The sequence below is a fragment of the Elephas maximus genome, chromosome 3 (genome assembly GCF_024166365.1).
Source record: "Elephas maximus indicus isolate mEleMax1 chromosome 3, mEleMax1 primary haplotype, whole genome shotgun sequence".
NCBI classification, from domain to species: Eukaryota; Metazoa; Chordata; class Mammalia; order Proboscidea; family Elephantidae; genus Elephas; species Elephas maximus.
In genome coordinates this window covers 18,105,532-18,126,825 of record NC_064821.1, presented here as the reverse complement: position 1 = coordinate 18,126,825, position 21,294 = coordinate 18,105,532, and the positions used below count along the sequence as shown (strand labels likewise).

The following is a 21,294-nucleotide window of genomic DNA, read 5'->3' as shown; positions in this document are numbered from 1 at the left end:
TGACTTGGCAAATTTCTACTCCTCCTCTTCCTACTACTGTAGGTACGTGCCTGACAGGATACCTGTGTTGTCAGATTGTGTCTTTCCTATCCTAAAATTTCACTTAGGACACACCAACAAATTATTTCTCTTTTCTTCAGTGATTTAAAGACCCCATGCATTTCATTCTTCCTCTCATTCCTCTGTTTTAGGAAAAAAAAAATGTTCTACGTATAATCTCAGGTATTGGGAGAAAAAAGAATCTTATTGCCATAATAGCCATAACAGCTTGAGATTTAGGGAGCATATTCCAATACCGACCTCAAGTCCTGAGGGTGGGTCCTGCTTTGATAATGTCACCTGCTAGATACTACCTATGAGGTCAGAGAGTAGGTGACTTTGAAGACCAGGGAAAGCACTTGGTGTTGGACTCACATGGAATTTTTCAGGAGGCAAGCGATGGAATCTGTTGACCCTTCCAGTGCCTGATCCTGTCCTACTCAGGGGTCATGTCACACGGTGGTAAGAGGTCCACACTGATCTGGCAATCTAAGTTCAAATTCTTTCACCAGTTCTTATGAGATCATGTATTATGTATCCATAACTTAACCTCATGTTATATACTTGAGATCATGGGTAAAATGAAGGATGATAGAAGCACCCAAGTCATGGATCTGTAGGGAGAATAAAATTAATTCAGATAAATACCGAGAATTCTGTATGCCAATACTCAGAGCTCTGTGTTAGTGTTATTGTTGTAGAAGTTCATAATAGTTATTGTATTTGTTACTATGATATCTGCTAATTGGACCAAAAAACAAATCAGTTGCCACTGAGTCAACTCCAGTGACTCCACGTGTGACTCCACGTGTGTCACAGTAGAACTGTGCTCCATAGGGTTGTCAATGGCTGGGTTTTCAGAAGTAGATCACCAGGACTTTCTTCTGAGATGCCACTGGGTAGACTTGAACCTCCAACATTTTCCTTAGCTGCTTAACCTCCTGTGCCAAGCAAGGACTCCTGCTAACACTGCTATTTAGTTAGAACAATTAGGCAAGAGTTTTGTGATAAGGATCCAAAGAATGGAATGTTGAAAAGAAAGTAGTGAATTCAAAAGACAAATTGTGAAGACCCACTGAAAATGGTCTGAGTCATGGACTTGAAATCCCAGTCTACTTTGTAGCGCACTGATGAGCCAGATGATTTCTTCCTCAGGAAGTATACCAGGTCTGCAGAATATTGGTCCCCAGTGTGTGGTTTCCAGCTGAACAGCAGCAGCATTTGGGAATTTGTTGGAAAGGCACAATTTTGGAGCCCTAATGCCCAGTCTTCTGAATCTGATACTCTGAGGGCGATGCCCAGCAGTCTGTATTTTAGCAGTTCATCCAGCTGACTCTGATGCAAGAAAGTTTGAGGACCACTGCTCTAAAATATATATTTAATACCATATGATTTTGGTTTTCCTGCTAATTTGCAGAGTTCAGAAAATTCTTAAGAAAAAATATGTGCCATTTGATATTATATTCATGTTAACTGACGAATGTGGAAAAAGTAGGTACTTAAACATATTTGGAAAGATGTGGTAGAGGAGGTGAAAGGAGGACAGGGAGAAATGAGTGTGTAGGAAGAAAGAGAACAGAGAGGGATGGAGAGAGAAAAGGATAGAGGAGAAAGAGGAGGAGAGGAGAGAGAAAGACAGACACAGAGAGAGAGAACCACAGGAAAAATTGATAATATTAATTTTATTTCACAATACAGATTAGAGTGTTTCTGTAAAATAAGGGACCTTTGTACATCTGTTATATATCTCAATTCTATTCTTTCCGTCAGAATCATCAACAAACATGGAATCAGAAAACCAAACAGGCTTAGCAGAATTCCTCCTCCTGGGCCTCTCAGAGAATCCAGAACTGCAGCCCCTTCTCTTTGGAATGTTCCTGACCTTATACCTGATCACTGTGGCTGGGAACCTGCTCATCATCCTGGCCATCAGCTCAGACTCCCACCTCCACACCCCCATGAACTTCTTCCTCTCCAACCTGTCCTTCACTGACATCTGTTTCAGCACCACTACGGTCCCCAAGATGCTGGTGAACATTCAGACTCAGAGCAAATCCATCAGTTACACAGGCTGCCTCACCCAGATCTGCTTTGTCCTTGTTTTTGCTTGTTTGGAAAATTGTCTCCTTGCAGCAATGGCCTATGACCGTTATGTGGCCATTTGTCACCCACTAAGGTATAGAATCATCATGAACCCCCACCTCTGTGGCCTGCTGATTCTACTCTCCTTGCTCATTAGCATCATGAGTGCCCTGCTCCACAGTCTGATGGTGCTGCATCTGTCCTTCTGCATAGACCTGGAAATCCCCCAGTTTTTCTGTGAACTTCCTCAGGTCCTCAAGCTTGCCTGTTCTGATACCCTCTTTAATAACATCCTGCAATATTTTATGACTAGTATTTTGGGTGGTGGGCTCTTCCTTGGGATTATTTTCTCCTACATGCAAATTGTCTCCTCCCTCCTGAAAATGCCATCAACAGGTGGAATGTACAAAGCTTTTTCTACCTGTGGACCTCACCTCTCAGTTGTTTCCTTGTTCTACGGGACAGGTTTGGGGGCGTATCTTAGCTCTGCGGCTACTCTACCCTCTAGGAAGAGTGCAATTGCATCAGTGATGTACACTGTGGTCACACCCATGCTGAACCCCTTCATCTACAGTCTAAGGAACAAGGACATAATGGGCGCTTTGAGGAAACTCATCTCTAGAATATCTTCTTTTCATTAATGCATCACATGCGTTGGGCTTAAGCTGTTGGAATATGCTTGAGTGAAATAAATAATACTGATTCAGAGAACCTGATTAAGTTCTTTGAATAGTAGGAGTTCAGAAATTATAATGGTTAAGGGTGAAAATTTGGAGTCAGAACACTTTGGTTTGAATTCTACCTCTTCTCTGTAATAGCTGTGTGAACTTTTATATTTATTTCAGCTTTCTAAGTTCAGTTGAAAGGTCCCTAGGTGGTACAAATGGTTTGCACTCAACTGCTAAATGCTGGTGGTTCAAATCTACTCAGAGATACCATAGAAGAAAAGTTCTGGCAATCTGCTTCTTTAAAGTTTAAAGCTAATAAAACCTTATGGAGTGGCTCTACTCTGCAACACATGGGGTCGCCATGAGTTAGAATCAACTCGAGGGCAGCTAACAGCAACCATAAGCTCAGTTTACTCTTCTATACATTTGGCATAATTATATTCATTCACATTTTTCCATTTAGATTTGAGATACTTCAACTCTAAGAGTGAGGATACTTTCAGGTATACTGAGGGAAAAGTCTAAACTCACAGAGTACCAAATATAAAAACAAAGATTTCAGAGGTAGGGTAGGTCCAGAGCCTCCAGAACCACAGGGTTACATTTCACAGCTCCATATGCTGGTTTTTTCCTAAAGCTGTTCCTGTGATGGTCATCAATGGCTGCAGCAGCACAGTGGTCATTTAAGATACAATAACCAGGGATGGAAAACTGACTGCTCCTTATTCAGTCTCAGTATTAGAGAAATAACCTTTTCAAGGAGTCATCCGGAACACACTCTATGTCATCACCCTGAGTTGGGGCATACGACCCTTCTAAAACTAATTGCAGGTAAGAGGAATTTCATTACCTTGAAAGGATTAAATGACTGTTCTGATTAGAAAAGTCTGAGGTGGGATCAAGTGCTACAACAATTACAAGTGTTTAGTACAATGCCTGCCACCTAATAATTTACTCAATGAATATACTAGATGAATGTGAGCCAGCACAATTTATTTCCAAGGGTAGCACTCTCTCCTTTTTCAATTCCTTCTGCTTTCACACGTTTGGGCACTTGTGTTAGTCATTATCCTAGCTTATTAATTTAAATATTTATCAGCAGTTAATACTTATGTTGTAGGCAAAGCCACATTTGGAAATACTTCACTGAATATTTATTTGTCCTGCTGTCTTCTTTTTGTTACATTGAAAGAACAACTTTGGATTTTCATTTTCCAGTGACTTAATTTTAAATGGTTGGATTGATCTATTTTTTCCCTTTTGGACTGTGTGTGTTACATCTCATTCAAGAACTGATCAACTCCTCCAATCTAATAAAGATGTTTTCTTATATGGTTCATAAACATTAAATTGTTTTTTCTTTTGTGTTTAAAAGATGTTGGAACAATTTTTGAATATGGTGTGATGGAGAATCCAATTTCATTTTATTTCTCTATAGATAAACAATGATTTCAGCAGAATTTTCTGAATGATATCATCCATGAAGCCGTGGTGGTGCAGTGGTTAAGAGCTCTGTTGCTAACCAAAGGGTTGGCAGCTCAAATCCACCAGCTGCTTCTTGAAAACGCTATGGGGTGGTTCTATTCTGTTGTGTAGTGTTGGTATGAGTCAAAATTGATGATGGCAATGGGTTCGATTTTTTGTTTTTATTCCCTGAAATGCTACATTTTATAAATAAAATGACTGATTCCTCCTCTGTACTTAATAATTCTTCATATAAATGAAGATATTCTTAGTTCTATTTTCCTGTCATATACTAGAACCATGCCATTTTAGATATTATACCTCCAGACAGTAAGACAAATACTTTCCATTGCTCTCATTCGCCATCAGGGTAAATATTGTTTGTCCATTGTTCTTGCATAGAATTTTTAAACACTGGAATTTTTCTTTCTTGTGCTAACCTGGTCTGGTTTGGACGCTAAGTTTGTGCTGCCCTTATAAAATAAGATAAAGAATATCTCTTCACTTATATTTTCTGAAATCCTTCCTTTAATCTTGAAATTAGCTCCAATGAGTGCTTGGAAGAACTTGCCTGTAAAACTGTATATCTCAGGTTGTGTTTCATGACAAATTATATTATTGAGGATTTTAATTTATTTAAAGTATTCATGGCTACTTGCTTTCTATTTCTTCTTGAGAGAAGCGTGGCCTCTTGGATTTAACCAAGACCAACACTTCCACTTGTGCATAGAGTTCAATCTTTCTTGCTTACTTTAGGACATAACTCTGGTAATTCTCCCATGTCTCACTTGCATCACCAGGTTCTCCCTTTGATTTGTTCATTTTCAATAGCATCCAATATATTTGAGTTCCTCAAATCTTAAAAAACAAACAAACAAAAAAACCTCTATGGACCCCCTCATCTTGCCCTACCAGTATCTTCATTTATCTCCTTCCTTTACCATAAAACTCTTCAAAAGACATGTCTCCACTCACTCTTTTCAAGTTTTCTCCTTCCATTTACTCCTGAGGTCAATACAATCAGGCCTTTTCCCCAACAATTCATGGAGGGTGATCTTGAAGACCCACCAGCATTATCTACCTTATTAAGTCCAGTCCAGCCCAATCCAGGTCAGTTAATTTTCTGTCTCTCTCTTACTTGATTTGTCAACCACATTGACTTAGTTTATTACCTACAGAAACACTTTCTTCACTTGGATTTCAATACCACATATTATTTTGGTTTCACTCCTACCTCACTAGCTACTATTTCTCAGTCTCCTTTAATGTGTTTTCTAATCTTGAAACACTGCAGGGTCTCCTGTTTCAGTCCTCAGACCTCTTCTTCTCCAGCTAACTTCACTCCTTTGTGATAGCATCCAGACTCATTGATTTAAAAGTCATCTGAAAACAAATGAGCCCCAAATTAATATTTAGAGAGGAATTCTCCTCTGAATCCCAGACTTGTATATCCAACTTTCCACTTGCTATTCCTCAGTATACCTTGCCCCCAGCCTTCTTGTTGTTATTTTTGTTGTTAGGTGCCGTCTTCTTGGTTCTGACTCATAGTAACACTATGTACAACAAAACAAAACACTGCCCAATCCTGTACCATCCTCACAATCATTGTTATGTTTGAGCCCATTTTTACAGCCATGCTGTCAATCCATCTTGTTGAGGGTCTTCTTTTTCACTGACCCTCTACTTTACCAAGCATGATGTCTTTGTCTGGGGACTGACCCTCCTGATAGCATGTCCAAAGTATGTGAGATGAAGTCTTGCCATCCTGGCTTCTAAGGAGAATCCTCTCTGTACTTCTTCCAAAGCAGTTTTTTTTTTTTTGGCAATTCTTCTGTCAGTCCATGGTATATTCAATATTCTTTGGCAACAGCAAAACTCAAAGGTATCAGATCTTCTTAGTCTTCCTCATTCATTGTCCAACTTTCACACACATATAAGGCAATTGAAAGCACCATGGCTTGGGTCCCATGCACCTTAGTCCTGAAAATGGCATCTTGCTTTTTTTTTTTTTTTTTAAACAATTTAAAGATCTGTTTTGCAGAAAAGGTGGTAATGCAATAACTCGTTTGATTTCTTGACTTTTGCTTCCATGGGCATTGATTATGGATCCAAATAAAATGAAATCTTTGACAACTTCAATCTTATCTCCATTTATGACAATATTGCTTATTGATCCAGTTGTGAGGATTTCTGTTTTCTTTATGTTGAGACGTAATCCATACTGAAGGCCTTTGCCTATCATTTTCATCAGTAAGTTCTTCAAATCCTCTTAGCTTTCAGCAAACAAGGTTGCACCATCTGCATATCATGGGTTGTTAATGAGTCTTCCTCCAAACCTGATGCTGCATTCTTCTTCACATCATCTGGCTTTGCTAATTACTTGCTCATCATACAGTCTTACCTATCTCAAAAAAAAAAAAAAACTAAAACAAACAAGAAAACCAAAACCAAAACAAAATCATTTACTGTCAAGTTGATTCCAACTCAGGGCAACCCCATGTGTGAAGTAGAAATGTCTTCCATAGAGTTTTCAGTAGCGGTGATGTTTTGGAAGTACATCACCAGGCCATGCATCTAAGATTCCTCTGGGTGGATTTGAACCACCAAGGCTTTTGTTAGTAGCTGAGCATGTAAACTTTTGCACCACACAGTGACCTTACCTATCACAGTGAATGACAACTCTATTCTTTCAGGTGTTAAGTAGTTTTCTCACATTGAGCACCATCTTTGATTCTTCTATTCCTCTTATAACCTGTGTCCAACCTTTCAGAAAACTCAGTTATCTATACCGATTAAATATATCCAGAATTCAGGCAAATCTCACCACCTTCACTGTTATCACCCTGATCCAAGCCACTATCATTTTAGGATTTTTACAAAAGCACTTTCTGTGACCTTTGGCTATTGTGAAAAGTCCTGCAAGGAGCATTAGTGTACAGGTATCTGTTTGCATTTCTACCTTTACTTCTTCTGGGAATATAGTTGGATTGACTTGATAGCAATTGGTCTAGCATTGGGGTTGCTGGGTCACGTGGTTGTCCCATGTCCAACCTTTCGAAGGATGGCCGACCTGTTTTCCACAGCAACTATACCATTTTGCATTTCCACAGGAATAGATGAGGTTTCCAATTTCTCCACATCCTCTGCAATGTTTATTGTTTTCTTTTTTTTATCCTCGTCATTATAATGGGGCGAAGGGATATCTCGTTGTGGTTTTGATTTACATCTCCCTAATGGATGACTTTGAGCATCCTTTCATGTGGTTGTTTGCCATTTGAATGACCTCTTTGATGAAATAGGCTTTTAAAAGAATGATATGTCACCTATCATGTCCAGGGAAGAATTTTTTAATGCTTCATATAATTGGGAGAACAGAGAATCTCATCTATTAGTTGCCTAGCTTTTCTTGGATTCAGTCACTAATGCAGATGACATATGTTTCCATGAGGAAGTCTTTTGAGCTTCAGGTTTATAGATAACATTTTCTAATCTTCACCTCAGATCCAAAGTGTGGATCTGGTTGGATGCCATTCCATCTGTTACATACTAACTTCGTAGGCAGAGGTGGAAATACCCTGAAGACTTTATTTGAAGGAGATACTAAAATTTTTTAAGGGAAATTATGAAATCTGAGTGACTAGGGGTATTAATTGTGTACTATTTGGAGACATTAACAGAGAGACATCAAGAGAATCAACTTGGCAGTTAGGTAATCTGAGCTCAGACACAATCACTGCTACTCACTCACTTTGCACATTGTGTCTATGACATAACACCACCTTTCCCAAGTGTACGCCCAGGTTGATGGTGGTGACAGTATGAACTAATTCATCATTGACAAGCTCTTCAGGGGATTCTGAAGGATTCCAAAGTTTGACAACCGCTGCTCTGCAAATGGATTTCATTGTTTTAATCCATTTGAAGGCATGGAATAATTCTGAAGGGAGAAGGCCATGCTTATTCTTTACTTCATCTTCATAACTTGGTACAGTGTGTTGAAATAGAGTGGGTGCTCAAATAAAATTTGAACCTTTAGAAGGATTGGAGGGAGACAAAGAAAGAGGCATAAGTGGAAAGAAAGATTTGAATATTTCCTTAGGTTCATAATGTAGACAAGAACATTTCTTTCTGAAGTAGTGGTTTTCAAACTTCAGCATACATCAGAATCACGTGGAAGTCTTGTTAAAACATAAACCGTTAGTCCTCATCCCAGAGTTTATCATCACTAAGTCTTGAGTGGGTCCCCAAAACTTGCATTTCTAACAGGATTTCAGGTAATGATCTTGCTGGGTGTCGAGGAACCACACTTTTGATTATCTGTCACCGCATCTTTTCCATCAGATTCACCAATAATATGGAACCCAGAAATCAAACAGGTGTTTCAGAATTCCTTCTTCTGGGAATTACAGAGGATCCAGGATCGCAGCCTCTCCTCTTTAGCCTATTTCTGTCCATATACCTGGTCACCCTCCTGGGGAACTTACTCATCATCCTGGCTGTCAGCTCTGACTCCCACCTCCACACCCCCATGAACTTCTTTCTCTCCAGTCTCTCCTTCACTGACATCTGTTTCAGCACAACCATGACCCTGAACATGCTGGTGAGCATCCAAGCACAGAATCATAATATCATTTACATAGGGTGCCTCACCCCAGGTCTGTTTTGTCCTGGTTTTTACTGGTTTGGAGAATTTTCTCCTTGCAGCAATGGGCTATGACCTCTATGTGACCGTCTGCCACCCACGGAGATACACCATTATCTTGAACACCTGCCTCTGTGGCTTGCTCTCCCTACTCCCCTTACTAACTAGCATTGTGAATGCCCTACTTCACAGTCTGATGGTGTTGCATCTGTCCTTCTGCACAGATCTGGAAATCCCTCGTTTCTCCTGTGAACTTGCTCAGATTCTCAAGCTCACCTGTTCTGATACCATCATCAATTACATCCTAGTGTATTTTGTGGCTGCTGTATGGGGTACTGTTCCTCTCTCTGGAATCATTTGCTCTTACACTCGGATTTTCTCCTCTATTTTGAGAATGCCATCAGTGGGTGCAAAGTATAAAGCATTTTCCACTCCTGGGTCTCACCTCTCAGTTGTTTCCTTAATCTCTCAGGCAGGCTTTGGTGTGTACATCTGTTCTGCATTTACACACTCTTCCAGCAAGACAGCAGTAGCCTCAGTGAAGTACAGTGTGGTCCCTCAGATGATGAACCCTTTTATCTATAGCCTGAGGAACAGGGACATGAAAGGAGCCTTGAGGAAAATCATCAGTAGGATACCATCATTTTAGTGACTGTGTCTTCTGTTTTGGGCTTGGGATAGGATGGGTCAATGGGGAAGGAATACTGCTGACATGGATTGAATTTTATCTCCTAAAAATATGTGTATGAATTTGGTTAGGCCATGATTCCCAGTATTGTGTGATTGCCCACCATTTTGTCATCTGATGTGATTTTCCTATGTGTTGTAAAATCTATGTCTATGATGTTGATGAGATGGGATTAGAGGCAGTTGTGTTTATGAAGCAGGACTCAATTTACAATATTAGATTTGTCTTGATCAAATCTCTTTTGAAATATAAAAGAGGGAAGCTGGCAGAGAGGCAGGGCTACCTCATACCAGCAGGAAAGCAGTGCTGGGAGCAGAGGATGTCCTTTGGATTTGGGGTTCCTGAGCAGAGAAGTTCTTAGACCAAGGGAAGATTGACAAGAAGGACCTTCCTCCAGAACTTGTGGAGAGAGAAAGCCTTACTCTGCAGCCGATGCCCTGAATTTGGACTTCTAGCCTACTATACTGTGAGAAAATAAACTTTTGTTTGTTGAAGCCACCCACTTTTGGTATTTCTGTTATAGCAGCACTAGATAACTAAGGCAACTGGTGATCCAAGATGTCTGACTGTTCAATCAGTATATTCTTCTAAAACAACTGGGTAAAACAACAGCTAGGTACATTTCAGTTATTTCATGATGAATGGAGAAAAATATTAAACTTGTCAAGACTTTCATTTTACTTGGATCCACAATCAACACCCATGGAAGCAGCAGTCTGGAAATCAAATGCTGTACTGCATTGGGCAAATCTGCTGCAAATAATTCTTAAAATGTTAAAAAGCAAAGATGTCACTTTGAAGACTAAGATGAACCTCACCGAAGCCAAGGTATTTTCAATTGGCTCATATGCATATGAAAGCTGGGCAATAAATGAGGAAGATGGAAGAATTGATGCCTTTGAATTATGGTGTTGACAAAGACCCTTGAACATACCGTGGGCTGCCAGAAGAACAAACAAATGTGTCTTGGAAGAAGTAGAGCCAGAATGCTCCTTAGAAACAAGGATGGAGAGACTGCGTCTCATGTACTTTGGACATGTTATTAGGTGGGATCAGTCCCTGGAGGACATTATGCTTGGTAAAACAGAGGGTCAGGGAGAAATAGGTCACCACTGAAAGAGACGGACTGACAGTGGCTGCATCAATGGGCTCCAACTCATAGCAATGATTGTGAAAATTGGACAGGACTGGGCAGTGTTTCATTCTGCTGAATTGACTTGATGACCCCTAACAGCAAGAGTAACAATCAAGAGATAATCTTTCCTAGGAATCATTAAGAGAACATCCTATATCATCAGCCTGAATTGGGGCATATGCCCCTTCTAAAAATAGTTACTGTCAAGAGAAATTTCATTACCTTGGAAGGACTAAATGAATGCTTTGATTAGAAAAGTGTGAAGTGTGGTTAAGTGCTACAATGATTACAAATGTTGAGAACAATGCCTGCCATGTAGAATTAAATTAATTTACCTAATGAATGCGAGTCAGAACAATTTATTTACAAGTGTAGCGCTCTCTCCTTTTGTATTCCTTCTGTTTCCTATATTTGAAGCACTTACTTCAGCCATTATCCTAGTTTACTAGTTTGAATATATATTACCAATTGATACTTGTGTTGTAGGCAATGCCGTATTTGGAAATACTTGATTGGATGTTTATTCGTCCTGCTGTGTTCTCTTTCTTATCCTGAAAGAAAAACTTGAAATTTTCATTCTCAAGTGACTTGTTTTAGTGGCTTATTTTTAAGTTGGTTGGATTGATCAGTGTTTTCCCTTTTGGACTGTGCAGGTTGTATTTTCATTTAAGAAGTGATTAACTCCTCCAATCTCATAAAAATGTCTGCCTATATTGTCTTGTAAACATTTAATCACTTTTACTTTTGTGTTTAAAAGGCATTGGAATTATCTTTGAATATGATGTGATGGAGAAACCAATTTCGTTTGCTTTCCATATGGATAAAAAATGATCTCAGCACTATTTCCTGGATGATTGCATCTTTTCTCTGCAATGCCCTGTTGTCATAAATAAAATGTTTGATGCTTCTGTCTTTGATAAGTGTTCACATAGATGAAGATCCTATTAGTTCTATCTTTCAATATAGTACTAGAACCATCCTGTTTTAGTCATTATAGTTCCATGATATATCTTGATAGTTGGTAAGGCAGATAGTCCCCATTGTTCTTATTTGCCATCAAGGTAGATGTTGTTTCTCCTTGTTCTTGTATAAAATTTTTAAACCCTGGGATTTTTCTTTCTTGTGCTAACCTGGTCTGGTTTGGGCACTAAGGTCGTGCTAGCCTTATAAAGGGAGATAATATCTGATCCCTAACATTTTCTGAAACCTTCCTTTAATCTTTAAATTAACTCCCTCGAGTGCTTTGAAAAATGTGCCTATAAAACTGTGTATCTCAGTTTGTGTTTTGTGACAAATTATATCATTGAGTACTTTATTTGTTTAATGTTTCCAAGATTACTTGCTTTCTGTTTCTGCTTGAAAGAATTATAGTCAGGTGGATGTAACCAAGACCAACACTTCCACTTGTGCATAGAATTCAACCTCTCCTGTCTGTGTTAGGACATAGCTCTGGTAATTCCCCCATCTCTGTCTTGCATCATCAGGTTTCTCCCTTTGACTTGTTCATTTTCAATAGCATGCAATATATTTGAATTCCTCAAATCTTACAAAAAAGAAAGAAAAAATAACCTTCCCTGAACCCCTCATTTTGCTCTACCAGTAGACTCATTTCTCTGCCCTCTTCATATAGCAAAACTCCTCAAAACAGATGTCTCCACTCACTCTCCCCAATTCTTCTCTCTCTGTTTACTCCTGAAGTCTATGCAATCAGGCTTTTGCCCCAACACTTTACAGAGAGTCCTTTTGAAGAGCTGCCAATGTTCTCTACCTTAACAAGTCCAACCCAGTTCAGGTCAGTTAATTCTCTGTCCTTCTCTTTTCAACCACATTGTCTCTGATTATTACATATTGGCACACTTTCTTCACTTGGCTTTCAGCACCGTATATTATTTTGACTTTATTCCTACCTGACTAGCTACTATTTCTCAGTCTCCTTGATGTGTCTTCTCATCTTTCCAATCTGTAAACACTGGAGGGCCCCCTGTTTCAGTCCTCAGACATCTTCCTCTCCAACTACATTCAATGCTTTGCAACAACATCCAGACTCATCGATTTAAAATTCATCTCAAGACAAATGAATCCTAAATTTGTACTTAGAAAGGAGCACTTCCCCAAATGCCAGACTTATATATCCCACTTCCCACTTGCTATCTCTCAATTAAAAAAAAAAAAAAAAGGTGTTCCATCAATTCCTGGTAGCTTGTTTTTCACCAATGCCTTCAGTGCAGCTCAGACTTCTTCCTTCAATACCATCAGTTCTTGATTGTATGCTACCTCCTAAAATGGCTAAAAGTCTACCAATTAGGTGACAGTTAGTGACTCTGTGTATTCTTTCTATCTTCTTTTGATGCTTCCTGCATGATTTAATATTTTTCCCATACAAACCACCAGTATTGCAATTAGAGGCTTGAATTTTTTCTCCAGTTCTTTCAGCTTGAAAAACACCAAGTGTATTCCTCTCTTTTGGTTTTCTATCTCCAGGTCCTTGCACATGTCATTCATTATAATACTTTGTATTCTCAAGCTGCCCTTTGAAGTCTTCTGTTCTACTCTTCTACTTCACCATTTCATCCTTTTGTTTTAGATACTCGACATTCAAGATCAAGTTTCAGAGTCTCTTTTGATATCCATTTTGGTCTTTTCTTTCTTTACTGTCTTTTCAATGACTTTTTGCTTTCTTAGTGTATGAAGTCCTTGATGCCATTCTACAACTCATCTGGTCTTTGGTCACCAGTGTTCAATGCATCAAATCTATTCTTGAGGTGGTCTCTAAGTTCAGGTGGGGTATACGCAAGTCATACTTTGGCTCTCATGGACTTTTTCTAATTTTCTTCAGTTTCACCTTCAGCTTGCATATGAGTAATTGGTGGTCTATTCTGCAGTCAGCCCCTGGCCTTATTCTGACTAATGATATAGAGTATTTACATCTTCTCTTTCCACAGGTGCAGTCAATTTGATTCCTGTGTATTCCATCTGGTGAGGTCCACATGTATATTCGCCATTTATGCTGCTGAAAATGTTATTTTCGGTGAAGACGTTGGTCTTGCAAAATTATATCATGCAATCTCTGGCATTGTTTCTATCATCAAGGCCATATTTTCCAACTACTGATTCTTCTTCTTTGTTTTCAACTTTTGCATTCCAATCGCCAGTAATTATCAATGCATCCTGATTGCATGTTTGATCAATTTCAGACTGCAGAAGTTGGTAAAATCTTCAGTTTCTTCATCTTTGGCCTTAGTGGTTGGTGTGTAAATTTGAATAATTTTCGTAGTAACTGATCTTCCTTGTAGATATGTGGATATTATCCTATCACTGACAGCATTGTCTTTCAGGATAGATCTTGAAATGTTCTTTTATTTCTTTTTTTTTTTTTTACAATGAATGCAATGCCATTCCTCTTCAAGTCGTCATCCCTGGCATAGTAAACCATATGAATATCCAATTCAAAATGGCCTATACCAGTCCATTTCAGCTCACTAGTACCTAGCGTACCTAAGTTTATATGTTCCATTTCATTTTTGATGATTTCCAATTTTCCTAGTTTCATACTTCGTACATTCCATGTTCTTATTATAAATGAATATTTGTGGTTGTTCTCATTTTGAATTGTGCCACATCAGCAAATGAAGGTCCAGAAGCTTGGCTCCATCCAGATTGTTAAGGTGATCTCTACTTTGAAGAGACAGCTTTTCCTCAGTTGTATTTTGAGAGCCTTCCAATTCGAGGGGCTCATCTGCTGGCACTATATCAGACATTGTTGTGCTGCTATTCAAAAGGTTTTCACTAGGCAATTCTTTTCAGAAGGAAACTGCTCAGTCCTTCTTCCTAGTCTGTCTTAGTCCAGGAGCTCAGCTGAAACCTGTCCACCATGGGTGGCCTGCTGGTATTTGAATACCAGTGGCTTAGCTTCCAGTATCACAGCAACAGGCAAGCCCCACAGTACTACAAACTGACAGACATGTGGGGGCCTGTCAAATGGATACAGTTTTAGAAGTACTTCCTTGTCTATGTCAAGAAATTTGGAAGACATCTGCCTGGCCAAATGACTGAAAGAGATCCATATTCATGCCTATTCCAAAGAAAGGCGATCCAAAAAAATGCAAAAATTATAGAAAAATATTGTTAATATCACACTCCAGTAATATTTTGCTAAAGATCCTTCCAAAGTGGTTGTAGCAATGTATCAACATAGAACTGCCAGAAATTCAAGCCAGATTCAAAAGAGGACATGGAAGCAGGGATATCATTGCTGATGTCAGATGAATCCTGGCTGAAAGCAGAAAACACCAGAAAGATGTTTACCTGTATTTTATTCACCATGCAAAGGCATTTGACTCTGAGAATCATAACAAATTATGGATAAGATTGTGAAGAATGGAAATTCTGGAATGGTTAATTGGATCAAGAGACAGTCATTCGAACAGAACAAGGGGATAATGTGTGCTTTAAAGTCAGGAAAGTTGTGTATCATGGTTGCATCCTTTCACCATACTTATTCAATCTGTATGCTGAGCAAATAATCCAAGTAAGTGGACTATATGAAGAAGAACTAGGCATTAAAATTGGAGGAAGACTCATCAACAAAGTGAGATATGCAGATGGGCAACCTTGTTTAAAGTGTTGAAGAGCAAAGATGTCACCTTGAAGATTAAGGTGCGCCTGATCCAAGCCATGGTATTTTCAATTCCATCTTATGCATATGAAAGCTGGGCAACGATTAAGGAGACCAAAAAGAATTGATGCCTTTGAATTGTGGTGTTGGTGAGGAATATTGAACATACCATGGACTGCCAAAAGAACAAACAAATCTGTCTTGGAAGAAGTACAACCAGAATGCTCCTTAGAAGCAAGGAAGGGGAGACTGCATCTTACATACTTTGGACATGTTGTCAGGAGGGATCAGTCCCTGGAGAAGGACATCATGCTTGGCAGAGTACAGGGTCAGTGGAAAAGAGGAAGACCCTCAATGAGTTGGATTGAGACAGTGGCTACAACAGTGAGCTCAAGCATAACAACGATTGTAAGGATGGCTCAGGACCGGGCAGTGTTTCGTTCTGTTGTGCATAGGGCCGGTATGAGTTGGAACTGACTTGACGGCACCTAACAACATGAACAGCATTTTCTTGGTCAGGGAGCCCTGAGGATTCAGTGGTTAAGTGCTCAGCTGTTAACAGAAAAGTTGGTGTTCATACCAACCAGCTGCTACACAGGAGAAAGATGTGGCAGTCTGCTTCCTTAAAGATCACAGCCTTGGAAACCCTGTGGGGCAAATCTACTCTGTCCTACAGGGTTGCTATGAGTTGGAATTGACTTGTCAGCAGTACATTCACTTGGTTTGCATTGGCTTGGTCTTTCAGGATTTACACTACCTTGGGAATAGAATGATAATAAAAGTGTTTGGTTAATGAGGAGCTTTGGATATTGAGTCCCCAGAGACACAGAGGCTGTAAGTAGTCTACCTGTGACCACTTTACTCAAAAGTCCTTCTCCAGTCAAAAAGCAATGCACCTGAGACTCCGTTCAGAGATGGTTCTCATGCCCAGGAGCCTGGTGCCTTCCTTGGTACCTCTGCCTTTCCTGAGTACTGACCTTCTGGCTACATCATCCAACAACCAGGGCAGATGTCAAGCATCATTCCTCCATGGTGCCAGCCAGGTAACCTAAATCCCTTAGTTAATGTTTGGAAATGAGGACAAGTGTTTCTCTGTAGCTTCATGCAGGGGAAGGTGTGAAGACAGCACATGCATGAAATGATTAGAGCCAAGTCACCCATGGACTCCTACATGTCTCCCATCTTCCTGACATGTTTCCTTGTGTCTTTGTACCCAAATCAGGCAGCTCTTACTCAGCTAGTCTCTTACTGTGTCTCTACAATGGCAAGGATCAAATTCTTTCTGTGCAGAAACCTGCCCCTTCTCAAACATTGAGTATTACAAAATTCCCTTATTGTATTCTTGTGCTGGTGGTGGTGAGGAGAGTTGTTGAGCTTCACTTTATCTTCCTATCCCTGGTACTTGAGATACCATCTTTAGGAAAGTTTTGGTGTTATCCCTGGTGCCAGGCTCTGAGAGCTATGGGGAAAGAAGCAGAGACCCAGGCAGACTTAGCAGGCTGCCTCACTAGGTTATTTCTTTCTCTTTATAAAACTACCAAATATTTGAAATTAGAATACTACAGGCAGTATAATGAAACAACCAACCAAACAAACAAAAACACCTGTTACACCTTCCAGAATTCATATTGTTCATGTTTTGCTGTAGCAGCTTCAAGTATTTTTTTTAAGTAACAAAATATATATACAGAAAACATCTGCTTTGTAATCCTCTCTGTTGCTCTTTTTTCCTCCCGGAATCAGCAGCATCTTGGATGTGATGGTATCCCCCAGTCATGGTTTTATATTCTACATGTATATTTCTCTCTCTCTGTATATGTATGTACATACACACACACACACACATGCACACAGACAAGCATATATATTTATACATGTATATGTATATACATAAGGCAGTAGATGGGTAGACAGATAGAAGGCAATTAGTAAAATAACTGTCAATGAGAGAATGAAGAAATATATTGTGGTGTAATAATATAGTGGAATACTCTATTGTAGTCAAAATTAATGCAGTAAAATTAAAGGTATCAACATTCATTACAAAACATACCAAGAAAGCCAAATGTAAAATGACATATACAGTACAGTTCTGTTTATATAAAGCTTTAAAAAATACGAACTGTGCAATTCTATGGAAGAATTATACTACATGTAGTAAAAAGTGCAGAGGAATAAGCTCGATCAAGTTAATGTAGTGTTTAGCCCTGGAGAAGGAAAAGAATCAATATTGTGCAAAATACATGATGTGGGGAGCCTCAAATAATCCTGCATTATTTTGTTGCAATAAAAATATCTAAAGCATGGTTGGTGACGTGTAGGAATTGCCAGTGGACTGGTGGGTGCCCAACCCTTCATTCTTATTCTTTCTATTTTTCATTGTGCTTGAATTATCCACTAAAAAATAAAAAAACTCACTAGGTGTCTCAGTCATCTAGTGCTGCTATAACAAATATAACAAGTGGATGGCTTAAACAAAGAGAAATTTATTCTTTCACAGTCTAGTAGGCTACAAGTCCAAATTCAGGGCACCAGCTCCACAGGAAGGTTTTCTTTCTCTGTCAGCTCTGGAGGAAGGTCCTTGTCATCAATCTTCCCCTGGTGGAGGAGCATCTCAGACTCAGGGACCCTGGGTCCAAAGGATGCGCTTTGCTCCTGGTCCTGCTTTCTTGGTGATATGAGGTCCCATTGTCTCTCTGCTTCCTTCTCTCTTTTATATCTCAAAAGAGATTGGCTTAAAATGTTATCTGATCCTGTAGATCTCATTGATATAATTGCCACTAATCCATTTCATTAACATCATAGTGATAGAATGTATAACACACAAGGAAATCACACCAGATGACAATATGGTAGACAATCATGCAATACTGGGAATCATGGCCTAACCAAGTTGACGTATATTTTTTGGCAACACAGTTCAATCCGTGACATTCAAGTACACTTTTAAAAATAATAATAAAAAAAATTCATGCTGTAGACTTCTTGTCATACATTTTTTTTTCCTCTGCAAGGATTTGATTATGTGTGTTGATTCATCTAGACCTAATTTGTTGTTTTTCATTGCTATATATTTCATCATTTCATCCATACCAAATGAATATTGATATCACTGATGTTCATTTAGAGTGTTTCTTCCTTCTGCTTCTCTACATGCGCAAGATTCCCAGTGGGAGTTTCACCATATAAATTCTTCCCTGAAGTTAGCATTTATTATGCTAGGAATGTTCTCTCATTTTGTCTTTCCTCAACTGCACTGTTCACCACTTCTGTCCTAGGAGTAAAAGATGCCTGGTACTATTGTTCATGACACACACACACACACACACACTTATACAATCACAACAGGACATGCCATTGTGAGGGCCCCATACGCCGAGCACTGTACCAGAAGTAAAAGATGCCAGGTGCTATTGTTCATGACACACACACTGTCTTCGTCATCTAGTGCTGCTATAACAGAAATACCACAAGTGGATGGCTTTAACAAAGAGAAATTTATTTCTTCACAGTAAAGTAGGCTAGAAGTTCAAATTCAGGGTGTCCGCTCCAGGGGAAGCCTTTCTCTCTCTGTCAGCCTTCTCATCAATATTCCCCCAGACTAGGAGCTTCTTTGCCCAGGTACCCTGGGTCCAAAGGACACACTCTGCTCCCAGCACTGCTTTCTTGGTGGTATGAGGTCCTTCTGTCTCTCTGCTTGCTTCTCTCTTTTATATCTCAAGAAATTGCCTTAAGACACAATCCAGTCTTTAGATTGAGTCCTACCTCACTGACACAACTGCCACCCATCCGCCTTCATTACCATCATAGAGGCAAGATTTACAATATACAGGAAAATCACACAGTGCTTGAAATTATGGCCCAGCCAAATTGATACACACATTTTTTAGGGAATATGATTTAATCCATGACACACACACACACACACAATCACAATAGGACATGTCATTGTGAGGGCCCCATATGCTGAACACTGTACCAGGGGTGGTTTTCAAACTTTAGCATACATCAAAATACATGGAAGACTTTTTGAAACACAAATGGCTAATCTTCATCCCAGAGTTCATCATCAGTCAGTCCGGAGTGAGTTTGAAAAACTTATATTTCTGAAAAGATCCCAGGTGATGCTCTTGCTGGGCATCCAGGAGCCACACATTTGATTATCTGTCATCCCATCTTTTCCATCAGATTCACCAACAATATGGAACCTAGAAACCAAACAGATGTTTCAGAATTTCTTCTTCTGGGACTTACAGAGGATCCAGAACTGCAGCCTGTCTTATTCAGTTTGTTTGTATCTATGTACCTGGCCACCCTCCTGGGAAACCTACTCATTGTCCTGGTTGTCAGCTCTGACTCCCACCTCCACAACCCCATGTACTTCTTTCTTTCCAACCTCTCCTTCGTTGATATCTGTTTCAGCACAACCACAATCCCGAACATGCTGGTGAACATCCAAGCACAGAATCAAATCATCACTTACGCATGCTGCCTGACCCAGGCCTGTTTTGTAATGATATTTACTGGTTTGGAAAATTGTCTCCTTGCAGTAATGGCCTATGACCGCTATGTGGCCATCTGCCACCCACTGAGGTACACCATCATCATGAACCTCCACTGCTGTGGCTTGCTCTCCCTACTCTCCTTACTAACTAGCATTGTGAACGCCCTACTTCACAGTCTGTTGGTGCTGCATTTGTCCATCTGCATAGACCTGGAAATCCCTCATTTCTCCTGTGAACTTGCTCAGATTCTCAAGCTCGCCTGTTCTGATACCCGCATCAATTACATCCTAGTGTATTTTGTGGCTACTGTATGGGGTGGTGTTCCTCTCTCTGGAATCATTTTCTCTTACACTCGAATTTTCTCCTCTGTTTTGAGAATGCCATCAGTGGGTGCAAAATATAAAGCTTTTTCCACCTGCGGGTCTCACCTTTCAGTTGTCCTTATTATATGGAACAATCTTTGGCGTGTACATCAGTTCTGCGTTTACACATTCTCCCAGGAAGATAGCAGTAGCCTCAGTGATGTACAGTGTGGTCCCTCAAATGATGAATCCTTTTATCTACAGCCTGAGGAACAGAGACATAAGGGGACCCTTGAGGACATTCATCAGTAGAATACTGTCATTTTAGTGATTGTGTCACCTGTTTTGGGCTCTAGGATGGGTCAAATTGGAAAGAATACTGCTGATCAAGGATGTCTTACTGTTTCGTGAGCAACTTCTTCTAAAATGATTAGATAACATAATGGCTATGTACATTTCAACTTATTCATGATGAGTGAGAAAATACTGAAGTCGTCAATAATTTCATTTTACTTGGATCCACAATCAACGCCTATGGAAGCAGCAGGCAAGAAATCAAATGACATATTGCATTGGGGAATTCTTCTGTAAAAGACTTCTTTAAAGTGTTAAAAAGCAAAGATGTCACTTTGAGGACTAAGGTATACCTGATCCAAGCTAGAGTATTTTCAATCACCTCATATGCATGCCAAAGCTGGACAATAAATAAGGAAGACTGAAAAAGAATTGATGCCTTTGAATTGTGGTGATGGTGAAGAATATTGAATACACCATGGGCTACCAGAAAATGAACAAATCTGTTTGGAAGAAGTGCAGCCATAGCACTTAACATCTATGCCATCAGGGTTTCCAGTAGGGTCTGTGAAAAAGAGGAACACCTTCAATGAGATGGATTTACACAGTGGCTATAACAGTGGGCTCAAACATAGCAATAATTGTGATGGTTGTGCAGGACCAGGCAGTATTTTATTTGTTGTGCATAACTGACTCGATGGCACCTAACAACAACAACACGTTTCAACTTGAAGTTGAAACTTGGCTTTTCTCTTTATGTAGCTCTGTGCTGTTTGGTAAACTCTCTAAGCTCAGTTTTTTTTTTTTGGTCAGGTGCCATAAAAGCAGAGCCTGAGGCAGGTGTTCTTATTACACGATTT

At 39.6% G+C, this 21,294-nt stretch overlaps 1 protein-coding gene and 1 pseudogene across 1 annotated transcript; both read left to right on the top strand.

The window, feature by feature from the left end:
* Nucleotides 1–1,823: 1,823 nt before the first annotated feature.
* LOC126074042 (olfactory receptor 7G3-like) lies at nt 1,824–2,762 on the top strand. Its single transcript, XM_049881386.1, has one exon. The coding sequence runs from the start codon at nt 1,824–1,826 to the stop codon at nt 2,760–2,762; it is 939 nt and encodes a 312-aa protein (XP_049737343.1).
* A 16,718-nt stretch (nt 2,763–19,480) lies between these two features.
* On the top strand, nt 19,481–20,468 carry LOC126070963 (olfactory receptor 7G2-like; annotated as a pseudogene).
* The last annotated feature ends 826 nt before the right edge of the window (nt 20,469–21,294 follow it).